Below are 26,373 nucleotides of genomic sequence, written 5' to 3'. Positions count from 1 at the left end.
TAGAAAAATCAATGTTTCAATAAATTATGGTAATCATGAACTTGTTTTTGCATGTGTTTAGTAGTCATAATAGTGTGTATTAGAAATTAATTTGAATGAACTGGCATGAATGCAATGAAATATAATTTTTGAGTTTGTATTTTTTTTTCAAAGACATGACTTTTGAAAGACAATCATTTTATTTGTGCTCACTGAATAATATAGGTAAAATCCCTTCTAGCATTGAAATTACATGAAATTTGATGTAATCATCATATCGTTTTTTCCTCTATCTATTCGTAAAGAAAAAAAACATTGGAAGTTTTAGTGCGTATTTATATTCCGCTGCGAATTGTCTCCAACTATTTTCTAAAAGCTTCGAATAGAAGTAAATCCTTGAAAAAAAAATTATTAAAATAGTTTTTTTAAGACTTAAAATAGCTATAGATGCCAATTAAAAAAAATATACATTTTTTTCTACATAAACGCGACCAATAACTCCATGCAGATAAGAAACAGAAAAATACGGTAATTCCTTTCGCGTAATATATATTGTATAAAAGATAATACTATATATATAATATATAATTGTACAATATATATATAAATTATATTTTTTTATGCACTTTCATGCATTTTTCTGCATAGATTTTATACAATTAAATATTATATATATATGTGTGTGTGTGTGTGTTACTTCTATAGCTGAAATTGGCCAATACACGTCGGGGCAAGCCACTGCGTGAATTGGCCAATTTCGTTACATATTGACCCAGCAAATGTCCGAAATTCAGAAATTTGCCGGCCAATTTGAGAAGTGGCCGGTGATCCCGGGTCAAGCCCGATAACAAAAGACATGATTCGGTATCATCGTCAGTTGGAGTATTTTTTCGTGATAATTATGTCCTCGTTTATTATGGCAACGCATCAAACCGCAGTTACGATACGTAAATCATTTTTTTTCTCAAACATTTTTGCAGAAAAAACTATGTTTATTTAGTATTTTTAAATAAACATATTTAAATTTTTTTTTTAATTTGTCTTTTTTTTCTGAAAAATATCACTTTCTTTTTTCTCGTCACATGGAGCTAATCCAATATAGTTGTTATGTATAGACATGTGTCACACGCTGGCGATTAACAAAAATGGATTTGGTTCCTACCAAATCCGTCCGTTTTACATCATCGAGCTTTTGCCAGGGATTTTCGGCCAATTCACGTAATGGCTGGCCAAAGTCCGATTTTTTCTGCAATGAGGACTTTGGCAAATTTCGGGCCAATTATATATGATTATAATATATATTTTATCAAAATATATACATCAAATATAATTTTAGTTTTTTTATTCATTACTTTTCACCGATCTATTGATATATTTTTTTACATCACGCTGGTATGATTAAGAGAAGATATTCCGTTTGTATCAATAAAAACTGCATTATTTTGACACATTCGAAAATTTTCATGTTTTAATTTTGCAAGATCAGCGTAATTCTAATAGTGATTTCAGAAACCAAGAAAGACAAAAATTAACTTCAATAATTTAAAATTGAACAATGTGCGAACATATAATACGCTATTTTTATGTACTTTATAGATAATATTCATGGATAATATATTTTGAACATATTTTTTAACTTTTTAAACATTTCCATGATACATCGAAGATGGAAGAAAAATTGGGAAACTTTCATTATAATTTCATTTAATAATCATCCAACAAGAAACTCGAAATATAAAAAATGGGAATTTGAGCGATACAGTGATTTCAGTTGATAGAGATAAAATAATAGAAATGTAACCTAAAAAAAAGTGACTTGTCATAAATTTCGGAAATTTGTCTCGAATGAACTAATATAAAATGCATTAAAATTCTTGAAAACGATTATAAACAACTTAATTTTTTTATTGACAATGAAATGCTATTGAATTTTGAAATACATTCTTATAAATAAATATTTTTAATAAACCTGTAAATATTTTTTCGTCTAGTTTGCTCATGCTATTTGGCAATAAATTTCACTTATACATATGAACAGCTAAACTTTTCAAAGTTAAAAATTCAACTTCTCACTCAAGTTTTTGTAATAAAAACTAATTAAACTGACCTAAAAGAATTTGCTAATAAGAAAAATTGTTCAAATTAGGGAATCTCATAAACCTCTGACGACAGGAAAATTATGGATGAAACACAATCTCCAAAATTTTGATTTTTTTTTCATTTCAGGCGTTGCTTTTTCATTTCTTTCTTTTTTTTTTCAAGCACGGAAAACGTTAACTCAGTTACCAAAAATAAACAAAAAATGTATACTTTTATATGCTTTTTTCCTGGAGAATGTTTTATGTTGAAAATTTTCTTCCCCTCTTATTTTTCTTCCCTTATTCTTCTACCACATTTCTTAAGAAACGAGCTCAAAGTTTTACGATATCAACTTCTTTTGGGAAAGAAAATATTCTCTAGCATTAAATGACTCTAGAGCGATGTAAGAATGGATTGAAATTGTCGTAGCGGATGTCCGTCGGAATTTAATGCTATTTTTTTTCCTCAAGAAATTTTTTCTTCTATTCCCCCTCATTCCTTAAACAACTTCCACGAGCACATATTCCATGGTTTTATTCTTTTACGGAAGATTTTCCCCCTCTTTTCTTATTCTTTCGACATTTCTCTTTAATGTCAAGGCATCAAGAAAAATGCAGAAGGCTGCAGGTGCTGACTTACAAAGCGAAATATTTCAGCAATCAATACATATATCCTTTAGGGGGTATGCTCTTTTTCTCGATTATTTATTTGCATTTAGAATACGTTTGGTTTTGAAAAATATGCAAATGATATCTAGTTTTTGCAGATGAATGTACGGAACGTTTCGCTTGATTAATTTCTTTTTTGTCCGGATATATCTTCCACTAGAAGTTATTGAAAACAATTTTTCCCATCGAATTAACCTCAAGTGGCTTCGTTAGCAGTGAAATCAATTCCAATTGACTATTTCCTAATTTATTTTCCTGAATTACTTCTTTCGCATTTTATGTAAATATACTGTCAGTCATGAGAACCGAATAAAAGTTGTTTTGTTGACGCAGTGACTTAACTAGTAATTTTGATTTAATAGATGGAATATAAGTGATATATTCACTCTACCTTATTAATTTGCGTATACTACGAGGTTTCCATCCAATTTTCAATTCTTTAACAGCCTATGTCGTCCTATGTACACGAGCGAATATCTAAACAAAAAAATATTCCTAAAAGACAAAAAAAAAAATAATTAATGAAAAATAGGAATTAATTGGAATGAGAAAAACTCCAGAGTTGAAAAATGATAATTTTTTGATTAAAATTATCATTTTTTAACTCTGGAGATTTTAAAATGATAATTACGGAATTATTGAAATTCCAACATTGATGAAAAAAAATAAGAAGCGGGGAGTAAAATAATTGAAAATTAATCAATTAAAAAAAATTGAAAATTGATGAATGAAATAATAAGAACTAATGAGAGAAATAATTCCAGAAGTAACGAAAATTCAGAATTGATGAAAGTATAATTTCAAAATTTGCGAAAATTGTTAATACTCCCTCAACTCTCCTCACTGTTTGATTGAGGGCCCTATGCCACAGACCTTCACAGTGGTGACAGAACTGGGGACACAGTAGTTGCTCAAACACCCACAGTATTTTGTAACACTATTCTAAGCAACCCCAGAATTCATTCAAAATCCCGTACAATAATACCCCAAGCAGCGTTCCCCAGTACGCTTCTATCGTAACTCAACCTTATTCCTTCAAATTTGGCTGAGGAAAGAAAACACCTTCAAATATTAGGATTTTTTTTTAAATATAAATATTTCTCTGTTTTTCATTTAGAAACCCTTCTTCTTATGTAGAAAATTCTTCTCTACATTCTTAATAATTTGGACAAACTTTTCGATTGTTTCACTGCGTTAAAATATTTTTCAGTGAACTCGGGTGGTTGTGCGAAACTATTGTGAGAAACCTTACGTTGGATACGATTAATATCTCGGAAGTTATTTTCATCATTATCATTCGTTGAAAATTGATTTGTTGAAATTGTTGCACAACAATCTCTGTAGAGGAGGCCTCAGAAGAAGTGAAGGCATTGTTGTCTACGGTAGCATATCTGATTTCATCTGGGTTGCTTCTCCAAGTTCAAGACATACCTTGATTTAGACCTCTGTATCCATAAGAAAATTTTGTTAATGACTTTATAAGGGGTTTTTTAATTTAAGTATGACGCACTAAACACGGGAAAATACAGTAATAAATTCCTATTCCTATCATAAGCGGGGTAACGTTAAAACCTCGATGTTTTACCAAGTTCTTAATGTATACATTCTGTCAAATGTTTATGCATAGTTCTGTAATAAAGTAATTAAAAATTTAAATTTTAAAATCAAGTGACGTCGATAGGGTGCTATTGTAAATGCAGCAAGACAAATAAAACGACTGTCCTACTTTGTCAGTATGGCTAAGCGTGTTTTCAAAAGAGATATAGCATATCACTTTGTAATGACCTACTTCTTTTCTTCTTAATAATACAGAGTTTTGTCGTCCGTGTGTTTTCGTGGTATATCTTCCACAAAGTACTTGAAGTCCATTAGCGCTATCTTCCGAGATATTTCCGCTCTTGTCATAAATTTGACACTGCGAGAACATCGCCCTCTACGTGACGGGAGTTCCTGTTATGTACATGCAACCATAAATAAACGTACTTTGAAAACTCTCCTCCTAATGCCTTCGCAAAATTCCTCGTAAAGATTTTGAACAATTTCACAAATTGTTCGGACGTAGTTTCGTGCACGTAGGCAATCGGAAGTACCTTAACAATTTCGAAAGAATTATCACATACCCGCGTTACTGATCGAAAAACATATTTTATGACCGAGATGATAACTTGGCCATACATCACTCGGTACCTAAGTTGACGAATAAATGGCTTTCGAGGGAAAAAACTCAAATTATTCAGTCCACGCCGCTTAATGCGATCACATCAGGACTCTGGGTTCCTGGTAACGATAACCGAATGATAACTATATCCAAAGAAAAACATTCCGTTTGCATGTACTCTGACCCTACTTCCAGTTTGGTAGAACCGGACGTATGGTAAACGAATATTGGTAAAACTGGACAATTTTTTTCCTCCTACATAAATGGTTGCAAAATGTTCAATCAATTTTTCCCCACGTTATGATATTGGTCCATTCCGTTCTTTTGAAAAGTGCTAACAACACCCGAATGATGACATTATGCGTGTTTTTAATAAGTAGCGTCGACTGTAGATAGAATTTGAAGGGTTTTTTGTTATCATTACAGTCAAGCCCACTCATAACGGACCGGATGCTACGAAATATCGGTTATAACGAACGTTTTTCCGTCTCAATGAACCTGCAGTACCAAAATAATGTTAAAAATATCGCTTATAACTTATTGCCGTACTTATGAATATCCGATATAATAAAGTTTTCTGCCAGAGTAGAACATTTTTGACGAAGTTCCATAAAATTGAAAGTTCTGTTTCAGAAACAAGATCTGAATGAGAAATACTACTGTGTTACTTAGGGTAAAGCTAATATAGGTGTGTGTCAGTGTCATGTAGGCTATGAAGACATGATCCTTCCCCCTCTCTTACCTAGAACGCTTTAAACTTAGAACATCAAATCCATGTAAATACGGTAAAGAGGGGGCGGAGAATACCCTCCATTACAGAATCATGTAAATTCACGGAAAATCTTCACCTTCACGGCTGCACTGGCGAAAACTCGATTTACTGGAAACAACAAATAATTAAAGACAAGCCAAAGAGACAAAGATTACCAAAGAGTATCCAATTAATCGTTAGCGATCAAGAAAAATAATCCAAAGGAAGATTCCCTCCATCGCGAATCATTCCAAGAGCTACAATGTCGGACTCCGATTCGGACCTGTTAATGGTTGAAGAAGATGGACAGAATGAAGTTCGAAGATTAGCATTGCCGTCAAATATTGTATAGCGTGTGTCTCAATGAAAGATATGATTGTTTTGCTTTATAACCATGGAGTGCATTTAGCCAATTCCTCCACAGGTACATGAGGTAATTGTGTCTTGATCCTTTTCTTCTTGAATTTATATTTTTCTTTGATTCAAAATTGGAATCCATTCACCCAGGTTCGAATAAATATTACCGGATCAAGACAAGGGGTTAAGCAATTCATTAGATGAAGGAAAACAACACAACACTTTCATGAGCAAGTAAATCAGAGTCAAATTTTAAGGAAAAGAAGATATTTAATTTTTAACAGTAGAAAATAAGGGTGTAGGTAGCTACCTTTTAACAATTAAAAAGGTTATACAGATAAATACAAACATCTACCAAATGAAGGTTAGATTTTCCGAGACAAAAAAAACAACAACATCGCTTTACAATGATTTAAATAAAAAAAACTTACATATTATCGTTCTGTCTATTTATGCAAACTACGGTTGAAGCTCGAAAAGGCGAGCATGGAGGTTTGTCCATAATGAAGACGGAATTTATTTTCCCGCATATTCTGCAGGTCACTGGCGGCTAGGAATCCTTCCTGTTGTTAGGAACACCTTTCCAGAGCAGGTTCGTAGGAGCACTCCTGTTGTTAAGAGCACCTCTCAGGAACAGGTTGGTAGGGGCACTCACCGACTGGCTACTATCGCTAGCTGGCTACTATCGGCCTTTTGGAAGGCGAAGCCGTCCTCTATCATAGTGATTGCTGGAATGACCATTGATCCAGACCCTCCATCCATATGATTTCTGCTCTTTCGTACAATCTTAACGATTGTACACACATTGATTAGCACATAGCGGTAGACGCACGCGATTTACTCGAGAACACAGGAGTCGTGAATACTCGAGGCACATAGTAAATTCAAATCACCAGCGAACGAACATATATAACTCGCGCAAGCTTCAATTACAAGCGAGAGCAAAAAAAACTCTCCTCCGACAGTAGCGTAGAATTCTCGAAAAACTTGATAGAAATCATCTCCCGAGACTGCGAGCGAATTTTCCCAGAGGGTAAGTTAAAAAGGCCCCTTGGCGATCCAAAACTATATGAAATTGTACTGAGTACAGGTCCTGAAGGGAATTATTCGGCGTTTTAATTTACCGTTGGCGAAGAAGGGAGAGAGAGGGGGAATCGAGGTACAACAGAAAAAAAAAGGGAAAACTTAAGGGGACCGTTAAGATCTTCGGAGAAATTCTTCTCGCCAAGGACCCTTAGTCACACCCCCTGAAAAACAAACATTACCTTATATGGCTCGATGACCATCTCTTTCACTCTCTTACAACCCTTTGTAATTCAACCCGTGTTTCTCATCTGGGGCCCCAAGGCAGCAGTACCGTGTACAACTGTATCTTAAGGCCTAAACTTTCTATAGAATAGATTTTGCTTTCCACTATTATTATTATTATATGTACCATAATATATACAATTAAATATAGGTATAATCAAATGATTAATTATGTAAGATTCCACTGTACAAATACAACATAAGGCAAAATCTATTCAATATAATAATCTTTTCTTTTCTCTACAATTAAAACTATTTTAAGATTAAGTTAATGTAATGTTATGATGAATTTTGACAATTCAACATAACATACTCCCTTCGGTTTCCCCAGAATTTTCAGAATGAAAATTCCACGCGAAGAACGGCAAAAGCTAGCCTTAAATTATGAGATCCCTAACACGTTAAATGTTACAATCGAGGGCGAAAAGATTACGTTAAAGCCAAAGTGAGAAACACGAATCTAATTAATATGCATATTACACAATGATCTGTATGGCTCATCAGGCAAATGTGGAAGATGATAGGGAGTGAAATATATATATACTAAAATACAAAAAAAAAAATATATATATACAACACCAGAAAATACGTGAAGACAAACCAAAACTACGTGCATATACATATTCATATATAAATGTGAGAATATACGTGAAGTTCTTCAGTAGGGACACAATCGCTACACACTATTAAACATAAAAACGATGTGCGAGAGTTTCAAAACACATGTGTACAGTTCAATGCTTACAATTTTCCAATCTGATTTTGATACGTTAGTATCATTCTCGTCGATAAGGATGCAGCTACTGATAAGGAAGAAGTGAAGCCTTGATACTGTGCTGGTTGGATATGGAGGACAACACAATGCAACACATAATTTATTGAATTTGGTCTATTGTAGGTCCAATCACCGCAACATCACTGATTGACTGCCCCGATCGCAAGAAGCATTCTCATCAAGGAAGTGTTCAATGGCCAATTGAAACACTACTTAGGAATAATGCCAACAATAATATCAGATATGAACGGTGTATATGTAAGCACAACTCGTATTATGTAATCTCTGCGGTACATCGATTTATCTGTTACTAGCTCAACAATCTAGTTAACACTGAACTTGACATATAATTGCATAAGGAAAAAAAATTTGACTATAAACACATTATCTTAATTCTTCCTAATAACAATCAATCATAGCTTGATAAGGGTTTTCTCTATAACCCTTATCCTACACATTCCACATCTGCATTTTCATGAAATGCATTATCATTGTTTCATGACATAACTAACATAGTATGTAAATCATCACACACATTCATAAAAATGTAAACAGTTTTCATTGGATCTTATTAAAACAAAATATCATTGTCGTGTGACACATATGGATCCACAAATTTACAAAATAACGAAACTTTCTCAAACAACTGAATATATACAAATTTAGGGACATAACTTACGAATACTAATAATAATATATAAAAGAATTCTGTGCCAATGAGTATAAACATCATTTTAAGGTACAAGAATATACAACTCAAGCTGTCTGTACAAAACCAGCAGCATCACGTGGTCTCAGATTATATGGCACATCCCTTTGACTTGAACTTGTGTTCCTAATCCCTTCACTGTCAGGAGGTTGACCATTTAACTGAGAAGTGTCCATAGATGTGTTAGGAATTCGTATTATTCGGTCAACATGAACTCTAAGCTTCTTTGTGGAATCACCTACAAGTGCAATTTCGTAGTTGACCGGACCAAATTTACGAAGAATGACGTAGGGACCCTTATTTGGCTTATTGAATTTCCGAGAGGCATTAGGGCCAATATGAGGAGTATTCAACAAAACCAGGTCACCAATATTGAGATTTTTGACTTTTGCTACCTTTAATCTGGTATTTTCCTGAAGTTCTGCAGATTTTACTAAATTTTCTTTTACCAGTTTAAATGATGTTGATAGCCTATGATGTAAGTCCTGCACAAATTCCTGTGTGTCTGAGTATGAACGAGAAGGAGGCTGAGTTAGCAATTGATGGGGAATATTCAGGTCTCTTCCGTACGTTAAGAAAGCAGGTGTTTCACCTGTGGATGAATGTATTGAAACACGGTGGGCCAACAGGGCAAAATGTAAATGACGATCCCAGTCGGAATGAGTTTGGTTGACCAAATGACTTAACGAATTTATGAGTTTGGCATTCATACGTTCACAAACAGCATTACTTTGAGGTCGATAAGCGGTGGTGGTTAATTTGTGAATTCCCAATTTCTCGTATACCTTTTGCATTGCCTCACAAATGAAATTTGCGCCACGGTCAGTGACAATAGACTCGGGTACACCGTGAGTGCAAATATATTTTTCTAAAATCTCAACCACAGTCGCCGAATCAATAGACTTCACCGCATACGCCTCTGGATATTTGGTGAAAGCATCACAGAAGCATAAAATGTACTTGTTACCATTTGGTGTCACTGGGAGTGGACCGATTGCATCGAACCCAACCCTTTGATTAGGCCGCTCACAAACTTCTAGGCGTTGAAGTGGTGCCATGGGGTTGGTCACATGTCCTCGTCGACTCAAACAGGACTGGCATTTAGAAACAAAAGATTTAATTTGAAAATACATTCCCGGCCAAAAGTATAATGATTTTATCCTAGATAATGTTTTGGTTAAACCCAAATGAGTTGCATCTGGCGAAGAATGATTCATATCCAAAATATGTTTGGTCAGTTCCGAAGGAACGACAATTTTTGTTAATCGGTCCAACCTATTTTTAGGTTTCCTAGCAGTACAATATAAACAATTGTCTTGGATGAAAAACAACATCTTGTTTGGTTTCGGTGTTTTACCAGACTTCAAATCGTCCATAATTCTGGAACATTTGGCATCGGAAGATTGTAAGTTAATAATTCTTTGTCGCAAAATAGGTTCGACTTCAATCTGAGTGATATTTATATTATTAACTTCTCTTGACAAGTAATCAGCCGCAGCATTCAGCTTACCGGGACGGTGAACTATTTCGCAGTCAAATTGCGCCAAAGCCATGATCCAACGAGCAATTCTACTTGTGGGATCTCGCAAATGTAAGGTTTTACTGAGGGATGCTTGATCCGAAATAACAGTGAATTTTCGTGCCATCAAATAGTATTTGAAGTGGGAACAAGCCCAAACCACAGCGAGCATCTCTTTCTCAAAGGTGGAATAATTGAGTTCGGCGCCCTTTAACTTCCTACTAGCATACGCTATAGGGTGTAAATGACCCAATGCATCTGGTTGTGACAGAATCGCGCCTAAGGTGTGTTGAGAGGCATCGGTTGTTAGTGTGAAATTTTTTGTGAAATCTGGTAACATAAGTACTGGTTCTTTCAAGAGTGCTTCTTTCAAGGTTTCGAATGCGTTTTGAGCTTCTTCGTTCCAATTGAAGGAAGTCGTTTGTTTTGTTAAGTTGGTCAAGGGCAAGGCTTTCTCGGCATAGTTTACTATAAATTTTCGATAAAAATTGGTGAGACCGAGGAATTGTCTTACTTGTTTCTTAGTTTCGGGGCATTTAAAAGCTTGTACAACTCTCAGGTTGGCCTTATCTGGGGACACCTCACCCTTAGAAATATGGAACCCCAAAAATGTTATATTTTGTTTCGCAAGGATGCACTTGGAAGGTTTCAATTTTAGCTTGTGTAGTGTAAGTCTGTCGAATAAGATCTTGAGCTTTTCGAGATGGGATGAAAAATCAGATGATGAGACGACGATGTCATCTAAATAGCAAGCAATTTTGAATGGGGACAAATTTGCTAAAACAATTTGCATCAAACGAGAAAATGTGGCTGGAGCAGACTTCAGTCCAAAAGGCATTTTTAACCACATATAATGACCATCAGGTGTGCTAAAACCACACTTGTACACATCATCAGGATGTATCGCACATTGAAAATACCCTGATGTCAAGTCTAATGTGGAAAAATAGTGTGCCCCATGTAGAGAATCCACAAGCTCCGTAATATTTGGAAGTGGAAACGAATCGTCTAACGTTTTCTCGTTTAATTTCCTGAAATCAGTGACCAGCCGGAAAGAGTTATCTTTTTTCCTTACCAAACAGACTGGCGCACTATATGGGCTTGTAGATTCGGTAATGATACCTGCTTCTAGGAGGTCTTTTATTTGTTGGTCTAGTTCTTGTTTTAAATGAAACGGTACTCTATATGGCTTCTGTCGAACAGGAATAGAGTCCTTCAACGGAATGGTATGATACAATGTGTCGCAGCCTTCAAGATCTTTTACAGATTTCGCAAACAATTTTGGATACTGATTCAACAACTTCGTGAGTTCTTCCTTTTGAAAATCATCTAAATGGGAAAGGTCTAGCTGCTCGCTTCCCCACACATCGAAGGAGTCTGAGATAATTCCTTCAGTATCGTGAACAGTATCTACGGACGCAACGGTTTCGCTTGATTCAAAATGAGTTTCATCTAGAAGAGAAACTAGCTTCATCGACTTATTTAGGGTCACAGGTTGGTCAGTGAAATTCGCCACTTTTACAAAAATTTCACGATTTGGCAAAACCATGTTCACTGAACGGGACACAAATATACTTGAAAGGTGACGAATATTGCTTTCCAGCAGAACACAGGAGTTGACAGGGAAATCAGTATCCGATATTTTAACTTATCGCTATACAACGGTGCAGTTCTCCCCCTAGCGGGCAAAGTGGGAATTTTTCTCCCAGCAACTATCAAACTCATGTTCAAGCCGGAACATCCTGGTCACGGCACCATTCTGTCTTGATCCTTTTCTTCTTGAATTTATATTTTTCTTTGATTCAAAATTGGAATCCATTCACCCAGGTTCGAATAAATATTACCGGATCAAGACAAGGGGTTAAGCAATTCATTAGATGAAGGAAAACAACACAACACTTTCATGAGCAAGTAAATCAGAGTCAAATTTTAAGGAAAAGAAGATATTTAATTTTTAACAGTAGAAAATAAGGGTGTAGGTAGCTACCTTTTAACAATTAAAAAGGTTATACAGATAAATACAAACATCTACCAAATGAAGGTTAGATTTTCCGAGACAAAAAAAACAACAACATCGCTTTACAATGATTTAAATAAAAAAAACTTACATATTATCGTTCTGTCTATTTATGCAAACTACGGTTGAAGCTCGAAAAGGCGAGCATGGAGGTTTGTCCATAATGAAGACGGAATTTATTTTCCCGCATATTCTGCAGGTCACTGGCGGCTAGGAATCCTTCCTGTTGTTAGGAACACCTTTCCAGAGCAGGTTCGTAGGAGCACTCCTGTTGTTAAGAGCACCTCTCAGGAACAGGTTGGTAGGGGCACTCACCGACTGGCTACTATCGCTAGCTGGCTACTATCGGCCTTTTGGAAGGCGAAGCCGTCCTCTATCATAGTGATTGCTGGAATGACCATTGATCCAGACCCTCCATCCATATGATTTCTGCTCTTTCGTACAATCTTAACGATTGTACACACATTGATTAGCACATAGCGGTAGACGCACGCGATTTACTCGAGAACACAGGAGTCGTGAATACTCGAGGCACATAGTAAATTCAAATCACCAGCGAACGAACATATATAACTCGCGCAAGCTTCAATTACAAGCGAGAGCAAAAAAAACTCTCCTCCGACAGTAGCGTAGAATTCTCGAAAAACTTGATAGAAATCATCTCCCGAGACTGCGAGCGAATTTTCCCAGAGGGTAAGTTAAAAAGGCCCCTTGGCGATCCAAAACTATATGAAATTGTACTGAGTACAGGTCCTGAAGGGAATTATTCGGCGTTTTAATTTACCGTTGGCGAAGAAGGGAGAGAGAGGGGGAATCGAGGTACAACAGAAAAAAAAAGGGAAAACTTAAGGGGACCGTTAAGATCTTCGGAGAAATTCTTCTCGCCAAGGACCCTTAGTCACACCCCCTGAAAAACAAACATTACCTTATATGGCTCGATGACCATCTCTTTCACTCTCTTACAACCCTTTGTAATTCAACCCGTGTTTCTCATCTGGGGCCCCAAGGCAGCAGTACCGTGTACAACTGTATCTTAAGGCCTAAACTTTCTATAGAATAGATTTTGCTTTCCACTATTATTATTATTATATGTACCATAATATATACAATTAAATATAGGTATAATCAAATGATTAATTATGTAAGATTCCACTGTACAAATACAACATAAGGCAAAATCTATTCAATATAATAATCTTTTCTTTTCTCTACAATTAAAACTATTTTAAGATTAAGTTAATGTAATGTTATGATGAATTTTGACAATTCAACATAACAATTGTCGCACCAGCAAGGCTCTGTCTGCTAATGTTTTATGAAATTATTTATACATATTCATGCTTATCTGTACATATCCATGCCGTTATCTGTGTTATATTGGGGCTAATTTGCGAACATTTTGTTTTTAATTTTTCTCTGTGTTTTTTTTTTTTTAAATTTCTTTCCTCTCTGAGATCGCCCATGTCTTTGGAAAAGAGCGAAAACCATCCCAGGATGGTCTCTCTGGGCGGTCAGTGGGTCACGTCTGTCTACCTGTTCATTTTTGTTTGATTTTTTTATTTTACTTCATTTTTTTTAAACACAATAAATAGAGGGGAAGGCAGAGAGACATTTGGTGGAGTGTTACGAGGAGTGGGTTATATAATTATAATATGTTTATAGTATTTCTTTTTAAACGTGTCAATTGTGTTCGTTACTCGAAATCCATATTCTTTAGCCGAGTCAGAAAAATCACGAAAAAAATCTTAGTTAACCGAAAAATTCGTAAGCCGAGGCGTTCGTTAGCGGAGGTATCACTGTATAGTTCCTATAAGAAGTAGTCCTATAAGAAGTAGTAAGTCCTTTAAAACAATCTGGGGATCATCAACTAGCTAATGAACAAATTCTTCCTGGATAACAGTGGATTGAAGTACGGTTTTGTTGCATTATTATTTCTCTTTGGAAGACTGCGATGTTGACAGTGGAAGATAAGTCACATATTTGGTAAAGTATAATCTAGACAAGTGTTTCCCAACCGGTGTGCCCCGGCACCCTAGGGTGCCGCGATATCGTCTAAGGGGTGCCGCGGGATATTATGGAGATGGCGAGCAAGATGAATTTACTTATGTTTGCGCCGATTCCACATTCAAAGGTAAGTTCACCAAGAGGGAGGCGTCGGTGACTGCTTCTTGGCTTGGACTGAGAGAGAAGTATCCTAACCTAATGAAAAAAGCAATTAATGCATTTTTGCTCTTTTCGACATCATATCTATGCGAGCAAGTCTTCTCCGCTATGGAGACAATAAAGTACAAAGCAAGAAATACACTACAAGACCTTGAGAATGTTTCGTTGCCAACTACTGTAAGGCCTGATATCTGTGCTCTAAGTATCATTCGAAAGTTTTACATTAATGATTAATCGAATAAAACTCTATATTGATATATTTTTACAGTGATTTTTGTTGTACTAAACTGTATTTTATATTCAAGGAAGGGTACCGCAAGTTTTTAATGTAATTCGTAAGGGTGCCGCGAACTTCAAAAGGTTGGGAAACACTGATCTAGACCATAGTTTCCCAACCTTCTTTGTCCCATCGCCCCCTTCTTCAGAATTTTTTTCTCCCATCGCCCCAAACGCAATCTAACACATAGGATCCTCTGTTATACCTGTAGCTTCTATCGCCCCCTGGAACTTTCCATCGCCACAAGGGGGTGTTAACGCCCACGTTGGGAATCACTGATCTAGACCTATACGCAAACCGTATCCCGGTATTCACATATTCCTTAGTCAACATTTGAGACATTCAATTTACATCAGATCTCAGTTGAATAAATTGAATGGATTTGATGAACAATTGTCATTGTATTACATCAAATGGCGAGATTGAATTTGATTTGACACTAATGTCGTTTTTTATTATCATTTTGCCATATTTTTTTATATTATCATTTGCGTCAAGTAAATTTTGATACTTTGAGAGGTGAAAAATTGTTGCGTCTTTCATGTCTGGCTGCTGTAAATGTCTTACTATTTCACAATATTTAGAGATGTACGTGATATTTCTAGTGGTTCGGCAATTTCATCCGAGGAAATGGTGTTTGCCAAAGCTCTTTGTTTATTTAGATGAACAAACAGAATACCGAGGGATGGATGGATTTAAGATTCTCCAAGGATCTAGAATTTCATCTAAAGTAATTGGATTTTTTAGAGTTCTTTATTTGCTCACCGGAACGTTCAATCGAATACGCATTTCACCATATTCGTCTGAGGGAACCATATGTCTTTTGCTAGCAATTTTCTTAATATTTCGACAACTCCAGATCAAAACGTGTATACGAATGTTTATAAAGACGGCGTTCACAGAATGCAATCAAATTTGACGCGTTAGGATGAGTGAGTTTCAGAATGTACGGAAGAATATGGTGTAGGGTAATATTGTAAAAAAGGAAGTACTCCAATAACAACGTATTAACAATATTTTGAGTCTGAGCAGTAATATTCTTTATTTTACCCTAGGATGTTATCTATGCGTCCAATAGACGTAGTTCGTATATGTATAGCAGCGATTTTTTTTGGAGGGGGGGGGTACTACCATTCTAGAGTTAAGGAAAACTGAAAGTTTTAAGGTATCCGCATACGTTTAAAATGTTATTTTGGAAGAAATACCATTTATTTTATTTGGATTTTCTATGAAAGAACCATTTTTTGTGATTCCAAAGCAATCCTTGTTTGTTTACATGACGTTTGGAACCGTAGTTATGACTATAGTGTCGTGTTTTTACATAACAAATTATCTGTGAATAAAAAGGTTGAACGCGTTTTACGAGAAATGCTATTTTTGACATTTTATTGGAGTTGGAAGCGTGATTTTTTAAAATATATTCATGAGGTCATTACAAAAATTTTAATATCATATTCCGCTATACATTGTAAAAATTATGAAGTATAATCGAAAGTCTATCAAATGTATTTGACTAATAACAGTGCTTCGTACACGATATGTTAAATGGAGTTTCAAAAATTCCACACGTACATCAACAGACTTGGGTGTAACTTATGAGCATAGCATACTATCCTTTAAAAAAATTTTAGTTCAAAACCTACATCACTACTTTTACCATCGTGTTTCGAATATTACATGAATTTACCTTGAAATTTGCATAAAAATGACAATCATAGAAAATGGCATAAGAAGTCCAAAATTTATTACTGTTTTCACCATTTTGAGGTACTTTCTATCAAAAAATGAAAGTTCACTGCAGTAACATTCTATAGAAAAGTGCTAAGAAAGTCGAATACCTTAAATAACTTCTATCGAATTGTAACTACCACTAGTTCTAAAATACTTAAACCAACTATTAAAGAGATTAATTAATTAAGCCAAAGGTACTTCAATCTTTTTATTCTAATTTTTCGACTTAACTTCTCCGAGCCCGCTGGTGTATTAAAGAGTTCTTGGAAGAAAAGTCGTAATTACTTCTTGAATTTTCTCTCTCGCCGTAATTTTATTTAATATAGAGATTTTTTTCATTCAATAATTTTATACGTTGATGAAGAGATTTCTTTTCCTCTAATAAATCTTGCTAATTTCTTTAATTGCCAAGCATTGAAATATAAAGTGAAGAAAAACTTTTAAAGGTTATATTATATGCAAATGAGGTACTCTGAATGCTATGACATGCGAAGTAAAAAATGTATTGCCAATACCAAAAAAAACTGTACTTCAGGGAACACATTCCATTTATATGATTTACATAGATTTGAATAGTATAAAAATGTCATTAAATTGTTTGTCAACTTACTTTTCTATCATTGTAGAAAAATGCATAGCAATATGTCTCCTATGCACATGGCGTTAAAAAATGAAATAGTAAAAATCGTTCTTGCTTGGCTTGTGAAGAAATGGGACACGTGCAATGCTATGAGCCGTTCTGCTAGTAATTATAGAAATTTCATGAACGACTCACAAGTAAAAATCAAATGTTTAGGAGTTGCTTAGAAGTATCAATGCCGAAACGAGATCAAGATATTAAATGCCTTTACTTGAAAAATATGAGAAAACCGTGTAGCTTGACAGCAAGCAACACTGCCCAAATGAAATATTAAATATTAATTTGAACAGTTGAAAAGTTATTTTAAATATGAATTACAAAATTTACAATGTTAAAAAGTTATTGGAAGCAGCACTATCAAATAAAGGGTTAAAAACATTCCTCATTTTAGTCTGCATTAAAAAACATTCTTTTCATTTGCAGGTGAATTTTTTTTGCCACAACTCGGTATTAAATATGTTATTTACATCAATAATGAATCACACCAAGCTGAAATTTCCTCTGTCAAATTATCTCTGTTTAAATTAATTTTCTTTCATCATGCTGCAAACTCTCAATATGCCGGATGATTAAAGATTAAAGATTCAGAAACATTTAGAAATTCAGTATTTAAATCAATTGTTAATATGGAAACAAAATGGTAGTTATGGAAACGAAATATTTTAAGAAATCAGTGAAATCACAGCCACACATGCTCTGGAACAACCAAGAGTTGATGCCGTTGATTGGAACGGACAAATTCAAAATATAATATGGAAAGAATTAGACATCACCTTATGTAAAAAGGTGATTCTGAATTTTTATCTTCAAACTGACTGCAGAAAAACCCCCCGTTGAAAGAACTTTTATGCACGCAATGCAAAAATATGCTTTTGGGGATTAAGGTTTTGAGGAAAAAAACTTCATTTCATGCTTGATAGCCGGTGACTTAAAAACACCAACAACCGAAAAGTTTATTCAAATTAAAAAATATGCAATTTTCCGATGTTTCCTGATTATCAAACCATCCCTGCATTTCCCATTTAGGTAATTCCGAGTAAAGCATTCTCCAGAAAATGCTGTAACAGAAATTTACTGGGTTTCATCGAAAAAAAAAATGGATTCATGTCCATGAAATTACATATCCTTCCGAATTTTTCCCTCACCTTACGTGTGCGTGCTACGAGGTCCATAAACCGAGTCGAACGAACATATCATTAAAAAAAATCAGTGACTGGCCAGAGAAACATTTCTTTCCTGCTGTATCAGTGATATATAATACACTAGAAGATATCCTGATAGTGATCAGCCTATTTTTTTTCTGGGTTTTTTTTTTTGGCGTTAGTAGGGAACACTTTTCTTAAAAAGCAATCCATTTTCACACATTTCGGTTCAATAAAGCGTTGGGAATACATGAAACCGTAGAAATGTATCTATCAAGTTTTATCTTCAGAGGATTATTTTTTTTGATTTGACAAAACGTATCTACGGCAAACGTCGATGCTAGGCAATCCTTCTATATAGGACATAATACAATTTTGATGGAAATGTTTCTCATATCTTATATGAAGAGCATGAAGACAGGAAAAGAAGGGAAGGAATTCAGGTTCTTTTCATCTCTTTTGAGAAGAAGAAGCCCCCATTCGGATTGAGCTATTAATAGATTTCTGTTTCAATACCCACGCTTCCGAAAGGAAACCGATGAAAGGGAGATTGAGAGGATAGACAAAAAAAAAACTTTTCCACTTCTCTTTGACACCTTCTTTCTCATTACATCCCAATATCATCTGAAAATGTATTAATTCACCAGAGAAAATCGATATTTAATTCGCTTTTAATCAAGCATGGGTTTTAGCTCGGTTATCCTATAGATCTGTGAATCTATACTGTACTGTCAAAATAATTTCGTTAAGTAAATTCGAATCGGTCAGACTCTTGGGAAACAACTGCATTAATCACTTCTGGGATTTCTATGAAATTTAAAAATAACATTAAGATAATTAGTTATATCACAGTCATACCTGGATGATTAAACAATTATTATCTAATTGTTATTTTTTACTGTTGTCAAAATGACCGGAGTGACTAATATGCAAAGAAATTGTTTCCAAATACACATGAAAAGTTATCAAAATATGACGTGTCAAATAAGTGCAAGTGTGTTTGTTTCTGAGACACATCGTGAGAGATTCTTTTACAGCTAAACACTCTTCATAGGTTCTAAGCAGTGTGTTCTCAAGATAACTTATTTATTTAATGCATTTGTAAAATACCGGAGGTCCTTATCACACAATGGAGTAATCAAGTTCTGTTCCATAGGCTTTATATTAAAAATCGAAGCATGCTGAATGGAACTAAAATTTTAACCAAGAGTAATAACATTTAAACTATAGAAATCTCTCTCCTTCGAAATTTAAATCCTTTTTGTATGTGTAGACCAAATTCGAATACTTGCCACATGTGTGGTTCCAGAAATTAAAATTTAATCTTTTTAATATTGTTACTTATTTAATTAGCATTTATAAAAAAACTTCAAAACTTATGAAATTCACATTTAACCCTTTAGGGGAGGATTCATATTTATAGACACTCACCGTATCGTTTCAGACGCGGCAAACATTCTTTAAATAAGCGTATGAATTCAATAAACGTATTCATATCTATCGTATTGCAGCTGCGCAGACACTGACAAACATTTTTATGTTAAAAAATGTTTTTCGTCTTTGACATGACAAGGTGTGTCTGTAGAAGTGAATGCATCTTTGCATTTGCAGAGTGTTGCATCTCAAGCACAACGTGGTTTTCTCATATTTTCAATTAAGACATAATTTTTTAGGGTTCGGGTTCGGGATTAATGCTTCTAACAAATTCCTAAACATTCGTTTTTACTTGTGAGCTGTTCATGAAGTTTCTATAATTACCAGCAGAACGACTCATAGCAATACACGCGTGTCTATTTCTTGCCAAGCCAAACAAGAACGATTTTTGACCCTTGAATTTTGGAGGGAAATGCCCATGCATATAGGAGACATACTCCTATGCATTCTTCAACGATGATAGTAAAGTAAGTTGACAAACAATAAATAAAATTTTTACACTATTCGAACCTATGTAAATCATATAAATACAGTGTGTTCTCTGAAGTGCAACATCCCATATTTTTTTTTGACAATAAATTTTTCTTCTTGTATCATAGCATTCAGGGTCCTACCTCATTTGAATATGATATAACCATTAAAAATTATTCTCCTCTGAATATCTCAATGCTTACCAGTTAAATAGTTAAAATAATTTTTTACACTTTTTAAACTTTTTTAAAAATAGAAAGGTAATATTTTAAAAAAAAACTTTAATAATATATTAATGTTTATATTTATAAACTTTTCTTTGGAACTTGCATTCAGCAAGAGAAAGAGATATTACCTTAACACAACACACACACACACACACACACGTCCAGTATTTTATTCTCTATCCATGAGATGAGTAGTTATTCAAAGAAACAGTCCCAGTTAAAACCAAAATACTGTAAAAAAGAAGAATAACAAGTTTTTCGGAACTTATGAAACTCATTTTTTTTTCATTTTGAGAATTTTTATCATGTTTAATAATGCATGAAGATATTAAAAATGCTATCAAAGAACATTCTCTGGAAACAAATGTACGAAAAATATATGAGTTAGAATCAGGGAAATTATTCATATCATGATGATGTGACATGAAATGGCAATTCCAACCAGTCAGTGTTTTTGCTCGTTATTAAAGTGACTTTTGTTTCCTGAAATATTTTGTTACGATTTTCTTTAACTTTATGTGATGGTTATCGCCGTATTAAAAAAGGAAAGAAAGAAGACAATAAATAATATAGAGAAAATTGCAACTGAGGCTTTAGGCGTATTCAACAAACACAACTTTAAACAAGTTTTTAATGAAACTTTGCTGTTGGTCTTGAAGCTTGAGGCATAAAAGTTTTATAATATATACATTAAAGTTTTATGTTATAACAGTTTTTATAAATATGCAGTAAATATTTTTTCTCTTATTAACTCGAATTTACGCGCCCTCTTTTTTCCTGTAACGATATAAAACAGAAAGTCTCTAACAATATACAGGGTGATTCAGAAAAGATGAGAAAAACTTTAAGAGAGAGGAGATAGTACACACCAACACAAACAACTGTCATCAAAGAATGCATGGTCTAACATAAAACACAAGCGTGTTAGCGCGTTTCGAAACGGACGCTCCGCAGACGTTAAAAACGGCATTTTTGTTGAAATTTATCAAGAGATAAAGAACACCATGCATGCAAGTTTAACCTCAGGAAGAAGAAAAACCCGTATGCAAATCTGCGTCACAGTGAATAAAAGGCGCGAACTTCAGTCATTCCAGCGTGCAAACGTTCTAACGTACGGGATAATGGAACACTTTAGTAATACTACTTTACCGCACACCAACTCCGGTCATAAATCGCCATACGACAATTTCCAACCAGAGAAGTTGGGTGGCAAATGAAGGCTCCATTCATCGGTGGTCGTCCCAGGTTCGGTAGGTAAAGAACTTGCTTCTAACGTTCTACGTCCGAATTCGAACCCGCGGACCTTGATTGTAACCTTCTTAGACGAGCATTTTACCACGGCGTCACTCGGGCGCACTTTAGCGATACTGAAAAAGCAGGCATGCATTTCATTTACAGACCTGCAAACGATTCTTCCCCAGGTTACATTTCCACGCATGGTGTTCTTTTTCTCCCGATTAATCTCAACAGGAATGCAGTTTTAACGTTTGTGGAGCAGCCGTTTCGAAATGGCGCGTTTGCGTTTCATGTTAGACCATGCATTTTTCGATTTCAATTGTTTGTATTGCTCTGTACTATCACCCCTTAAAGTTTTTCCCATCTTTTCTAAATCACCCTGTAGTATCATCAGATATAGGGCGTGGTAGCCCAGGTCGATAAGATACTCGTCTAAAGTACCAAAGGATATTTATAGGTGTCGCGAGTTCGATACCCGGTTCGTCGTTGTCAGAAACTTTCCTAACACAGGGGTACAACAGAAACAGCGACATGACCACAGAAGAAGATCGCTATCCTAGGGACTGACCCCGCATTAAGGGGTCAGCTCACCAACCTCTCGGTGAGTATAAAAAAGGCTGCCGTGTTCGGAATCCGCAATAAATTGTAGGTCCTGGTCTAATTAGCCCTCGTGTGGAGAAAATGACCTCAGTATGATCAAATGATTATAAAGAGTATCTAGCTAATAGCATGCACAACGACTTGCTGGAGAAGCACTGATCCTAGAGGCATACTAATAATATAAAAGACGCATGTAAATAACGTGTAGACCTCAGATACATCGTTCATGTTGCAAAGTGTTGTATAGTTATTAAGGCGACTGACTACGTGCGGGATACTTTTTTTTAAAAAATGTCATTTTGGATGAAATGCATATGTTTTTAGTTTGAATATGGAATGAAATTAAGAAAATAAATGTTTTTTCATGAATATTTTGGCAAGAAAAATTTATATTGCTAATTATATGCCTAAAATTAGCATAATTTCAGTGTTTACGCTAAACATGGTACATGAAATACTACTGCTTATATAAACTTGTTTTTCACACAGAATGTTGCTATGGTATTGTTCTGTGCAATGAACTAGAAGTTTTGGAGTACTATGAAAACTTTTTGAGATATGGTTGTTTACGTGAAAAAATACACATTTTTCGTTTAAAAAACTTGATATTTTAAATTCAAAATGATGTAAATCAAAAAGTTTCAAAGATATTGCTTAGATCCTAGTTCATTGCACAGTCAGGCTCATATAAAACCCACTAGAAAAAATTCATATTGATATCTTGTAAAGTTTTGGAGATATCATGTTTTCCGCTGGCAAGAATAACGTAAATCGCAGTTTCTCAGAAAACGCATTTAAAGATTTCATTTGAAAAAAAAAAGGTTTCTCATACACTGTAAACATTCAGAATTCTCCACATTTGTACGTCAGACCTTCCTTTGCTTCAAATTTCTCCAACTTCGACTTTCTTGCTCCTCTTTTTTTTCTTCTGGCCATTTTTGCCATTGGCGTTGCATGGTATCTCGAACACTTCACCCGCTCTTCATCCAACCCAGAATAAGTAGATGCTAGTTCTTCCTCGATTGGGATTCCTAGGTTTTCAAGAACCGACAATATGCCCACATAACCAGAATTGAAAAGCAGAACTGCAATATTGGTCCCCAGCAGCATTGTTTGTAGTTCGACAAAAGTGCCCTTAGGCAAAATCGTCCAAATCACACTGTTGAAGCTTTCGTTGGAGTTCTGTGTCATGCCGTGCAAGCACTTTGAAAGCAGGGATTGTGCACAGAGACTCATGTATGTTGGCTTTATTACATTTATGATGTCACTAGAGAGACCAGGAGATTTATCAGTAATTTTATGTCCTTCATGTGCAGCTTTCTGATGCTTACACCAACTGTCGGGACCTCTTGGACATTGTCCATGCATGTTCTTTTTATCACTGGAGCAACAATGAAAAAATGCAGCTATGACGGCAGACTGCATATTTTTTAAATTTCCCACATTGCTACGAATAGCAATGCCATAGTAATTTTGGAGTTTATCTATAAGTTTATCGGTTAATTTCCCTTTACCACTCAGTCCTTTCGTGGTTTTCTTGAGTTTCCTCAAACGCGCACCAACCCTCTTCTGAACATGGCCAATGCATTCCAGTTTAGTGACACTATTTCTGCCATAGATGTCCTTTATATTCATATATGCCTTGGAGTCACCATCCCCATAATATTCTGCATATTTTAGTTCCCGCTTTAGAATTGATCTTTCGAAAATTCTATATGCTCCAACTACTTCCATACTTGCAGACGAGCCCTTGTGGTTGGAACACACATGAACTGTTTTTAAAGATTTTCCCCTACAAATTCTGCAGTACTGCGACATCACTTCCAAATCTAATATCTTTCCAGAATCAATAGAAATAGCAGACACACAACCATTTAGAGATGTATGACCACGTCGCTGCCAGGTACCGTCGACAGACACACCACAATTTGGTATTTTTTCTTGTCCAACTTCCTTCAGTGCTCTTATCTCATTAGCAGCCTCTTTCATATTTTGCTCAGTAGCAGAACGAACAGCTTTTTGTAACAATAGTTCACGGTCCCTGAATGCATTTTTTGAAAGAAAAGGTAAATTCAAAGTTACCAGGAACTTTCTACCAGCAGTATAGCCTTTGCCAATAAGTCTCAATCCAAGGACCACTAATGAATTTATAACATTTTTGCTGCTGCTATTTTTTCCAGTTGAGGCAAATGCTTTCGAATACCCACATTTACAAGGTAAGGCGAAGTTCGAGCACAGTCCGAATCTTGAATCTTCGTTCAGTTTCATGCCAGTCTCGTAACACATTGGGCAGCAAAGAACAGAAAACACAGATACTAATATAGAAATATCAAATATTCTATTTCCCTTCAACTCTCCACACTGTGGAGATGTGGCTTTCTTTTTATCAGTATAAATGTTCAATTTCGATGAACTAGCAGTCATAATAGGTGTGTCAACGGAGGCAATGTTAGGATCAGGGGAGACAGCTTTCGTATGACGGTTTCCACAAAATGAACGTTTTTTGCTCCTCTTTGCACGTACCTTCGGCATCGTGAATGTTCAAAAAAGCGTTACAAAAAATTATATAGAACTTCAAAACCAAAAATTCGAAGAAATACAAGTTAAAATAACAGTTGTTTGGTATACAACGTGCAACTAGAATGTAAACAAACAGTGCTTTCGATTTTGTTGCCACTCGCCTGATTATGTGAATTTAACATTAATATTTATTTATAAACATTACACAGAAATATTTCTAACTAATCCATAAGTAAAAAATATGTGATTCAAGGGTATTTCTATGCAAAATAAGTATTTATTACAACAGAAACGTCATTGTTTACATATTTTAGGCCCTTTAAATAGTACTTCCGGTGCTGGAAATTATCACTTCCGGTTAACTAAATGAGCTATAACTTCGGTTCTAATTAACGTAGGAACAAAAACAAACCATTTTTAGATTCCTGAATAAATATACTTTCAAATGAGCAAATAAAAAAAATTCGCAAATTTTGAAAAAAATGGCCGTTTCAACGTAGGCAGTCGCCTTAAAATGCAAAAGCGTTAACTTTTTATACGGATATCCTGTCCTCAAAAACACAATTAGGAAGTTGTTGCCCTGTATCTCCTGAGACCAATAAAAAACATCCATGCTTCTAAGTGCAATAATCACAAAGATATTTGATTACAAAAATCTGAGAAAAGTTGAGCAAAAACAGTACCAAGTTCCCAAGTTTTCTTCGATATTTGTATTCAAATGTCGCAGTGAATATTGCAGTTGGAGACGTGGTTTTTTTTTTGTTTTCTTTTTGGTCTCATAAGAGACATATGACAACAACCTTCTTACCGTGTTTTTGAGCGCAGGATGTCCGTATAAAAAATTATAATCCTGTATACAAAAATGGAGATTGTGTTATCTCTATTTATATTGTGTGTGGTTGTGTTTCCTGTACTGAAATATAAAAAGTTATTTTTTTTATTTGAATAACTACACAACCACTGGCAACATGGATGACGTAGCTGATTTCCTCACATTATATGGATAAGTTTTCTTTTTGAAAGTATGCCCCTAGGATCAACTATTCGCCAATAATTTATTTGTAGTGTGTGCTGTTAGCTGTGCACCATGCATATATATAATATAGAATAAATATCAGCTTTTCCGTATAATATAATATAAAATGTGATTTTGAATAACCACGCTATTAAGAAGCAATAAATTATAACTTTCACCACATTTCAATAGAAAGACGTATATGTTCAATCATCTGTTCTCGGTTGCTTGGAGAAATTGGAATTCGAATTCTCGTAGGGAATATAGTGGCATGTATTCATGAAATGAAAGCGTTCGCTGCATATTCCATCATATATGTATGACAGAAAATTTTCTTTGAATGATTCAAAGAATTTTTATTATATTTATTCAAGGAAAGGGAATACCAATATGAATAGGGAAATAGAAATCACCTTTTTTTTCATCATTTAACAACGATGAAACTTGTCTGTTGGTATACGTACCATCGTATCGAACCATTTTTATTTATATGAATGTCATCTGTGCTTTCATTTATACTAATATCAATTGCCATCATTGGATTACTCATCACATATATAGTCGGTTGCCATTTTTCCATTCACGGCATGAAGTAAT

The 26,373-nt window shown here is 34.9% G+C and overlaps 2 protein-coding genes across 4 annotated transcripts in view; one reads left to right on the top strand and one right to left on the bottom strand.

The window, feature by feature from the left end:
• LOC149076245 (cubilin-like) overlaps positions 1-26,373 on the top strand; it is a 337,914-nt gene that overhangs the window by 281,827 nt on the left and 29,714 nt on the right. The gene's annotated exons all lie outside the window — the stretch shown is intronic.
• Positions 22,901-24,773, bottom strand: LOC149076246 (uncharacterized). The gene has a single exon (XM_089245363.1). The coding sequence runs from the start codon at positions 24,771-24,773 to the stop codon at positions 23,085-23,087; it is 1,689 nt and encodes a 562-aa protein (XP_089101489.1). The 3' UTR covers positions 22,901-23,084.

This window comes from Pholcus phalangioides, unplaced genomic scaffold (assembly GCF_987345545.1).
Source record: "Pholcus phalangioides strain wild (caught in Gottingen) unplaced genomic scaffold, Ppha-v1.0 ptg000015l_1, whole genome shotgun sequence".
Classification (NCBI taxonomy): Eukaryota; Metazoa; Arthropoda; class Arachnida; order Araneae; family Pholcidae; genus Pholcus; species Pholcus phalangioides.
This window is presented reverse-complemented; position numbering and strand designations above follow the sequence as displayed.

Excerpts from the sequence above, each read along its gene's own strand:
- LOC149076246 (XM_089245363.1), bottom strand. The coding sequence starts at position 24,773 with ATGCCGAAGGTACGTGCAAAGAGGAGCAAAAAACGTTCATTTTGTGGA.